General features: G+C 35.6%; 1 protein-coding gene across 2 annotated transcripts in view; it reads right to left on the bottom strand.

The window, feature by feature from the left end:
• Positions 1–10,235, bottom strand: part of LOC135198657 (chondroitinase-AC-like) — a 36,698-nt gene that overhangs the window by 4,075 nt on the left and 22,388 nt on the right. The window contains exons 7-10 of one of the 2 annotated variants that reach the window (XM_064226447.1): positions 5,632–5,752; positions 3,138–3,294; positions 1,677–1,842; positions 854–971 (exon numbers count right to left, since the gene is read on the bottom strand). In XM_064226447.1, coding sequence (XP_064082517.1) covers positions 854–971; positions 1,677–1,842; positions 3,138–3,294; positions 5,632–5,752 — 562 coding nt within the window. The remainder of the gene's footprint in view (positions 1–853; positions 972–1,676; positions 1,843–3,137; positions 3,295–5,631; positions 5,753–10,235) is intronic. The other variant, XM_064226448.1, reaches the window with a different exon arrangement.

Raw genomic sequence — 10,235 nt, forward strand, 5'->3', positions numbered from 1 at the left:
GACGTTAATCAGCGATTTGGCTAAGGTGTTTGGGTGAGTAAATGCAAAAGGGTTAGATTTTCCGAGAGTCTGAGTCACCTTCTTAATCGTGTTCAGGTGTAGAATTTTTATTTTATTGTTGGATGTATCTCTGGTCTTGTCTTTAGGGGGTCGGTAGAGAATTACGTTTGCTTTGTGAATTGCTTTCTCAATTATATGGTCAGGAAACTTTAAAGACGAAAGTTGCTTGCGAATTAGTTCAAATTCTTTTTCCAGGAAATCTGGGGAACAAATTCGTAAGGCTCTTAAGAACAAGTTGCTGGCTACACCTATCTTGATAGCAATGTCGTGATAGCTAAAGTAGTGAATGTATGAAAGTGAGAACGTTGGTTTTCTGTATATGGTAAATTTGTATTCTGTCGTATCTGTGATTATTAAAACATTGCATATATATATATATATATTATATATATATATATATATATATATATATATGCAATGACATTTATGGAGGAAAAGGTCCAGTTTTGGAAAAAAACGACCTCCCACCCACCCCCATAAAAAAAAACTAGGTACATGCCTGCAAAGTACTACTGGGGAGACCTATACTGTACATAATACTGTGCTACACCTATATATATATTATGCAATGACATTTATAGCAGAAAAGGTCCTGTTTTGGGAAAAAAGACCCCCCACCCCCATAAAAGAAAACTCTAGGTACGGGCCTGCAAAGTACTGGGGAGACCTACTGTACAAGATTAACGACTCTTGACATTTTGAATAATGATACCAATGAAGTGGGCCTTTTGAATAGTGAAGTTAATGGCACTGGAACTGAATTAAGAGAAGCCATGACCAAGATGACGCCCACCTGAAAGAATCCGTGGATGTTTTCTCCGGACGCCCACGATTCCGGCCGAACCGTCCGGTTGGAGAGGATCCGGACACTGGCATAGTACTCACGCCTCTGGTGCACGGACAGATCTGTGCTGGGAGGACCCCAAAATCAACATTGAGCCATGTATATAACTGTGTCTTAATCTAACGTCTATAGACGAATCAATAACTTCACAGAGGTCGATTGTACTGAGTTACCCGAGGTATTCTCCCTTATAGAATAGAGAATCCACTGGTCCCTCCTTACCATATAGGCCTAAGTATGCAATTGTAATAACCACAAAGCCCTCTTGACTTCTCGTATTCTTAACACTTTTTCGGGAAAAGCTTTTCACTGCAAAGGACGTGATGAAGTCATTCTGACGCCCGCAGCAGGATTCGAACCAGCATTCAGAGTATCGGAAAGAGGTCATGTTGCCGACCTGACCATGCACTAGTAGGACGTGACCTCATTCTGATAATCCGGATGTAGGGTCGAATACGGCTAAGGGCACCAGAATTACCTTCGAGAAGTCTAGAGGGGGGCTTTGTGGCTAATGCTAAGCTTGCATAGGCCTGGGGCTTTGTGGTTAATGGAACTGATTAAATAGGCCTAGAGCTTTGTGGTTATTGCAACTGCTTACATAGGCCTATCAGGTCAAACCTGACCAGTAGATACTAAATATGTATATTTTTTAAATGCAAATAACAGTTATTCAAAGGCATGCGCCTTCATACTGACTTAATTAACCTATGTGACGTACAATAAAATTGAAGAATATAAAGTCAAAACACAGGGAGGAGCCAGCGAGACTTACTAAAAGAAATGCCTGTGGCCCACGAGGGCGTATTCGGGGTCTGGAACCACGTTGGCGTACCGGTGCAAGACGCCCTCCACCTCCTCTTGGTGGCGACCGATCCTGTGCAGGCAGACGCCCGTCTTGTGAATCAGCCCCTTCCCGCCGTAGTGGGTGATGGTTTCGCCTGCAGGGTGAGGGGAGGGAGGAGGAAGGGGGGTGATGAGAACGAACGTGGGGTTTGGATTTGCTAGTGTGTGTGTGTTTGAGAGAGTTACTTAGTCCCATTGTTACTAGAGATTTCTCAGAAACCACTTGTGTGTGTGTGAATCTTTTGATAGAGAGAGAGAGAGAGAGAGAGAGAGAGTTTCTTAGTCCCATTGTTACTAGAGATTTCTCAGAAACCACTTGTGTGTGTGTGAATCTTTTGATAGAGAGAGAGAGAGAGAGAGACGTTAGAGTAGACGACCCTTGAGACGAGAGAGAGAGAGAGAGAGTTGCTTAGTCCCATTGTTACTAGAGATTTCTCAGAAACCACTTGTGTGTGTGTGAATCTTTTGATAGAGAGAGAGAGAGAGAGAAGAGAGAGAGAGTAGCCCAGAGACTTAGCAGAGATTTCTCAGAAACCGTTGTAATGATCGAGAGAGAGAGAGAGAGAATTTTATTTGTTGTGATTGTTACTAGAGATTTCTCAGAAACCACTTGTGTGTGTGTGAATCTTTTGAGAGAGAGAGAGAGAGAGAGAGAGAGTTTCTTAGTCCCAATGTTACTAGAGATTTCTCAGAAACCACTTGTAAGTGTCAATCTTTTGAGAGAGAGAGAGAGAGAGAAGAGAGAGAGAGAGAGAGAGAGAGAGAGAGAGTTTTATTTGTTGTGATTATTACTAGAGATTTCTCAGAAACCACTTGTGTGTGTGTGAATCATGAAAACTGATCACATTTCATAACATGATATATATTTCGTTATGTCAACTAAGATATTACAGATACACAGGTGCGTACGAGTTTTAGATCTATATATATATATATATATATATTATATATATATATATATATATATATATTATATGTCATAGCACATTACTGTGATTCATATATATACATCGAGCTACAATTGTCCTTTAATATCTAATTCACTCTACATTGGAATTAATATATTTTCATACATGCTTAACCGAAGGATAATTTTATTAGGCGACAATAGAATTGTCGGTGCCCGGGCGCGAACCCAGGACACCATACAAATCCAGGACGTCAGTGAAGCTATTTACCCACTCCTCCACCGCAAGAGGCTATAAGTTAATGCCGTCTCTCACCCTCAAATACCTTTCGCGCTCAGGTATTCGCTGATTTGGAGCCAGCATTAATCCACCTCGACCTCGGTAGAGTGAATTAGATATTAAAGGACATTTGTAGCTCGATAGTATATATATATATATATATATATATTATATATATATATATATATATATATATCTTTTACCGTTGGTGATCTTCCTTCCTGCCAAGGTTGGCTCGATTATGTGGCCCCTGCAAATCCACTGCTGGCAGTCGAGGTACGTCGAGTACAGCCCTTCGATGGTGTCTTCGTCGTAGTCGAGGTCCGTGCCGCTGTACCACGTCATCATCATGCCTACGTGCTGTCGACGGATTAGCAGGCACGTACGTTAACAGTCAAGCTTTACGAACGGCCCACTCACGTGCAGGGGTCTCCACGGTCTAAGTATGTCTGGACTAGGTCTAGTATACCTAGAGTAGGTCTAGTATACCTAGAGTAGGTCTACTATACCTAGAGTAGGTCTAGTCTACTTAGACTAGGTCTATGTATGCCTAGACTAGGTCTAGTATACCTAGAGTAGGTGTAGTATCTAGACTAGGTCTAGTATCTAGACTAGGTCTAGTCTACTTAGACTAAGACTAGTTAGTATGCCTAGACTAGGTCTAGTATACCTAGAGTAGGTCTAGTATACTATACTAGGTCTAGTATACCTTGACTAGGTCTAGTAGACCTAGATTAGGAGTAGTACCTAGAGGATGTCTAGTACCTAGACTAGGTCTAGTATAACTAGACTGGGTCTAGTATACCTAGACTATGTCTAGTTTACCTAGACTAGGTCTAAGTATAAAGCTAGGACGATCACAAACTCTTTTACTACATTAGCAAGATGAAATATTACACGATTTATAAAAAACAAAAAAATACTCATAGTTTAGCATGAGTCTGCAAATGGAGAAACGAGTCCACAGTTATTAATGGGTACAAATATATTATACAATGCACGTAAATCGATTTATTTTCAACTGTTCTTGTACACCTACATAACTGTGTTTGTTTGTTTGTCTTGGTCAACCTTGTCACTCACCCTACACGATATCAAATTCGTTAGCTACAATCGTAAATCGGTTAGTTTCTGTCAAAACTAAAATGTATAAAAAAAATATACGAAAATGCGTTTTTTTTAAACAAGCTGAAATTAAAATGCACTAAAAAGTGGTAAGTCTGTCAAAACTGAAAAAGTATAAAATAAAAAATATAGAAAATAGGATTAAAAAAAACAAGCTTATAATAAAATGCACTAAAAAGTGGCAATTCCGTCAAACCTAAGAAGTAAAAAATAAAAAATGTACAAAAAAGTTTTTTAATAAATACAAGCTTAAATTAAAATTGCACTAAAAAGTAGTCATTCTGTCAAAACTTAAAAGTATAAAATAAAAAATATACGAAAAGTCCTCAATCAACCTTTTATCAAAATGCAATAAAAAGTGGTTAATAATTTTTTTTTTGAGACACTAGTATTTTTAATATGTATTTTTTTAGAGATACTAGGAAAGGAAATGCTACAAGAAATAAAAAAATATATATACTTCTTTTCTTGCAGTTTCCTTCCATGTTTAGCGCCCACGTTTTCATTTTTGTAGACACGATTAATGGTTAAAAAAAATCTTGGTCTCTCTCTCTCTCGAAAAAAAAAAAAACTTTTATTGATCATTTTAATAAAAGCGTATTTTAAAAATGCCCATTTTTAAATATTTGTATTCTCTGACACACGATTAATCGTATGAAAATCCTGGTGTTTCAAAAAAAATTTATTTATAACTTTTTAGAGCATTTTAATAAAAGCGTATTTAAAAACTCCTTTTCTGGTTCTCTCTCTCTCTCTCAAAAAAGATTTATTTATAACTTTTTAGAGCATTTTAATAAGAGATTTTAAAAACTTAAAAATATTTACTGGTCTCTCTCTCTCAAAAAAAATTATTTAGAACTTTTTAGAGCAGTTTAATAAAAGCGTATTTTCAAAACTCCTTTTCTGGTTTCCCTCTAAAACAATTATTTATAACTTTTTAGAGTATTTTAATAAAAGATTTCAAAAACTCCTTTTCAAAAATATTTATTGGTCTCTCTCTCAAAAAAAAAAATATTTAGAACATTTTAGAGCATTTTAATAAAAGATTTTAAAAACTCTTTTAAAACTATTTATTGGTCTCTCTCAAAAAAAATTTATTTAGAACTTTTTAGAGCATTTTAATAAGAGCGCATTTTAAAAACTCCTTTTTAAAAATATTTACTGGGGTCTCTCTCAAAGAAAATTTATTTAGAAATTTTTAGAGCATTTTAATAAAAGCGTATTTTAAAAACTCCTTTTCTGGTGTCTCTAAAAAAATATTTTTAACGTTTTAGTGCATTTCAATAAAAGCGTATTTTAAAATCTCCTTTTCAGGTCTCTTTAAAAAAATATATATTTTTAACGTTTTAGTGCATTTTAATAAAAGCGTATTTTAAAAACTCCTTTTGTGGTCTCTCTCTCTGAAAAAATATGTTTAACCTTTTAGTGCATTTCAGTAAAAGCGAATTTTAAAAACTCCTTTTGTGTTCCCTATCTAAAAAAAAATTATTTTTAACGTTTTACTGCATTTTAATAAAAGCGTATTTTAAAAACTCTTATTTTATATATTTATCTACAGTCTCTTTCTCTCACCCTCAGTAGCTCTTTGCCGTAGGCCCCCGCGTAAGGATTCCAGAGGATGTGGTTGAGGATGTTCCCCTCCTCCGTCGAGTGGTTCCCTCCGGGGTTGTGCTGGTGGAGGCACCCGTCTGGCCTGACGGAAAAATGCAAGAAGAAGAATGAAGAAGAATGAAACGTCAACAACTCTTGTCAAACCGAGCTAATGGCCCGGCCGGTTGGGGGAAAAAGAATATTACTATCATTATTTTCCTTCGAGCAGTGAAAATGATGATAAAAGATGAATCGCGTGTCTGGAATTATTACAGTTATTATGATCTCGGAGCAAATCTGGTACAAATCTGATCCATAGCATCATGGTGTAACCGGTTCGCATATTTCCCAAGTCTGGAAGAGTTTAGGGATGGGGAAAATTAGGACCAATCAAAGCGTGGAGAGCTGATCCATGACGTCACAAGCCACGCCTTTCAGCTCTCTCCTCAGTCCTATATCCATTACTGCCGCCAGTCACGATGCCGAAGAAATAATTTTTTCTCAATTTCACAGCTTACGGCTTGTATGACATAAATTTTAGTCAGATATATCTAAACATAATGCAACACTAATTTAACAACAATATATTCTTCAAATGAGATACACCGTGAAATATATTATGCGTTATTGGCTTCACCCTCTTGGTAAATAATATTTTCACAACGCGAATTTCTAAATTATATACTTGAATATGCATGTTTAAAGCCATTTATAAAGGGTTGCGATAACGCACGGGATGAATCAAACAATATACAAGATGGTAAAAATGATGGTATCTGACCTGTTTGAAGGGGAAAATAGAGAGAGGCAGTAGGCTTACACTACGGATTTCTATTGACATATGCTATTTCGTAGTAATGCACATTACTGTGCATTGTATAAAAGCAATATACTGGTCATAACTAGGCCATGAACCGGAATCAGACTGATAGGGTCCCTACTATTTACAGGAACACAGTTTCAGCTTCATTCATTAAATTATTTCAAGAGCTAATGTGCCCTTAAGGAAACCTACGGTACTGTTGTTTTGGTGATCTAAGTTACCCCTAATGTAACCAAATATAGTTACGTGACAAACTCATCCTGTCAGTAGCTAATCTGAATACGGTTGTTTTTCAAGGTGCGCTTGATAAGCTGTATTAAAAAATTGCCTTTTTGAGGTGGGTTCCGTTTTCATAAAACCTTCCAGATGTCCTTACTCAGCTGATTGGTCCTTCTCATTCATTGTGTACAAATATATAAAAAGTTTTTATTGACAATTTTTTGCTTTTGATTTTTTACTTTTCATACAGTGTACAAACGAATAAAAAGTGACAATAAAATTCAGTATTGAATATTTTGAGCAAGCCCTTAAGGGATATTTGCTTAAAATTCATTGTGTACAAAGCAAACACTGATTATTTAATTTATTTAATATTCTTAGTAAGCCTTTCGTATTTGGCATTCATTATGTGCAAAGAATCAAAATAAGTATTTCATTAGTATGTAATACTTTAAGCAATTATAGGAGTACAGAATACTGCCTATTTACAGACTTACATTAGACTTTTTACTAAGCTGAACTAGAGCAGAATTGATGCCTAAATTTATTAGAACTGTGATATGCTTTGAAGTAAATATGGATTACACTTCTCTCCAACTCTCTTTCAACAGAAAATTTTATGCAAATATTCAACACGTATCAATTAAAGCTAGAGATAACGGTAATATATGTGTATACGACTATTTTCATCCAAGCTCACACTCAATGGCCAAATGTATGCCTTAAATTAAGTGCATAATATTTTTTTACATAGATTTTTGGCATTATGCCAAGCACTGGGGCAACTAAGGCCATTCAGCGCTGAAACGGATATTGACAGTAAAAGGTTTGAAAGGTGTTACAGGAGGAAAACCTCAAAGCAGTTGTACTATGAAGCAATTGTTGGGAGAGGGTGGACAATAAGATGGAAGAAAGAGATTATGAACGGAGGTAACAGTAAAATGAATGAAGGTAGTTGCAGCGAGGCGCCGAAGGGAAGCTGCAAAGAACCTTAAGTCATGCCTACATTGCACCAAATGAGGTGTAAATTATATACTTGATCATGTGTCTAATTATATACTTGAACATGTGTGGTACTATCCCCCTACGGGGTACGTAAATTTGTTATCAAAACTGTATCCTCCACATTTTTCTTAAGCATAAGGCAATTATTATTTTAGTTCTGTACATAATAACTTTTTATAGCCTGAAACAACAGGCAGTAACGCTTGAAAAACGTTCCATGCCTCATGCTTTTAAAACCGTCACTTTCAAAGTCCAAGATTCTTGATGGGAGTCGAAGTGCTGCGAGTTCTTGGCCTCCTGTCTGTAGTCTGTAGTGCTAATTACAGGTCATATACCATCATTTTTACCATACCATCAATTATACCATCTTGTATATTTTTCATTCATCTCATGTGTTATCGCAACTCTTTCTAAATGGCTTTAAACACACCTGTTCAAGTATATAATTTAGCCACGGCCACTTGCCATGAAAATATTATTTATGCAGCAAATATCGACTTTGTGAGCAGGAATTAAGAAGGACTGAGCACTATTACCAAGAGGGAGAAGCCAATAACGAATAATATATTTCACGGTGTATCTCATTTGAAGAATATATTGTTTGTTGAATTGGTGTTGTATTATGTTTCGATATATCTGACTAAAATGTATAGGTCATACAAGCCGTAAATTGTGAAATGGGGAAGTTTTTCTTTAGAAATGTGACTGGCAGTAATGGCTATAGGACGAGTGTAGCTCAAAGGCGTGGCTTGTGACGTCAAGGCTCAGCTCCAGGCGCTTTGATTGGTCCTAATTTTCCCCATCCCAGACTTGGGAAATATGCAACCGGCATAGACTAGTTCAGTCTACTCCCCGTCATTTGAAACTAGCTTCAAACGACTCCCCGCTAGATTGAAATGACTCCTCAGTAGTTTTAAATTTTACTCTGCCGTCGAATGAACCTCTACAACTTGGAAAAGTAAATATTCACGGGAAAATGGATCGCAAAATTATAACCTGCAAACCTTCGCAAAACATTGCATTGCGGAGCTAAATAAACCATGGCAACATACGTATACATACATGTTATAACCTAAGCTACATATGGCGAATCTTTTTTTCTTTATCTTTCATTACAAAAATACAATTACGCTCCAATAATTTACATTATTTGGATAATTCTGTTAATACAAAAATATAAATATAAATTTAAGTAATATTTAGCTACAAAATCAATATAAATCAAAATCAAAACACATAGTTTACAAATTCTTTAGATACATATTTGGAAATATTGATTGTATATCATCCTCTGTTATTCTAATTTCTTTTTCAAAAGAACAATAACATTTTGGCAGCAATTGTTGTGTTTATAACACTTCCACAAAAAATACAAATAACCCGTGATCAACAAAATGGCAGTGTTTTTATAAACAATTGATTTTGCTGCTATATCACAGAGTAATAGCTTCAAGAAGATATAATCATTTAGTTTACAACATTTCCTGAGAGCAGAATTAAAGCATTTTACTATATTTTGCTTTTCTCTACAGAAGTAGAAAAAATGTGCGCTTGATACTCGTTTTCATCACACAGCCAGTGTCACATTTAAGTGTTCTTTTCATTCCAACATACGGACGGAGTGTATCTAACCATATGAGACCACACACGCGAGAGAGATATGTAGTATATGAAACGATAATGGAATATCATTGATAATACAAGGTGTAACACAAGATTATCCAAATATTTTGGGAAATGGGAGAGAAAAGGCATTCAGATCAAAGAATGTTCTGTAAACATAAGCAGTTTGTCGGTGACGTGAAAATTTTAAAATACCGTCAACAGGCAAATAAGCTGGCGCCTAATGGGACGTCGGATTGAGTTGTCGGGGATATGGGAGGAGGGGGGGGGGGGGGGGGGGATGAAACGCGATAGGCAACCCAGTTGCCTGCCTTTGAATTAATAATTATTCTAGTTAAAAAAAAAAAAAAGGACAATCGAAGGAGACGGAAAACTCTCTCTCCCTCATTGTCAATCACGGTCTAGGTATATATATATTATATATTTATAGTATATATATATATATATATATATTATATATAATTATTATATATTATGACGGAACGTCAATAATTTGTGTAAAAAAAACTCTAAATAATTATTTGTGTAACTATGAAATTATCGGGTGTTTAATGTTCAACGCCATCTATTATCAGTTATGTTAACTATTCTACATTATCCTTGGTTTCTTTTCCTTAAACTTAGTCATACAGATATTTGCATTCCTTAGCTTTGTTCGTACACTTGTAAATTGTATTTTCCGCTAGAGAACTATTCAGTGCAGTGTGAAAACATCTTTTTCTTTTGCTTATCATAATTAGTGTTTTTGTGATATTACGTGTGAAAGTATTATATTGGAATTTAAGTCTTTTATTTAAGTATTAAATTAACGATTGTCTTTAGTGTTTAATAAGATTCTGCTGGATTGGAGAGGTATTAAAAAGTGGTTAAAATAAAAGAGGTGGTTTAAAATAAGAGGTGAAAATAAATAATAAGT

This window comes from Macrobrachium nipponense, chromosome 22 (genome assembly GCF_015104395.2).
Source record: "Macrobrachium nipponense isolate FS-2020 chromosome 22, ASM1510439v2, whole genome shotgun sequence".
Lineage (NCBI taxonomy): Eukaryota > Metazoa > Arthropoda > Malacostraca > Decapoda > Palaemonidae > Macrobrachium > Macrobrachium nipponense.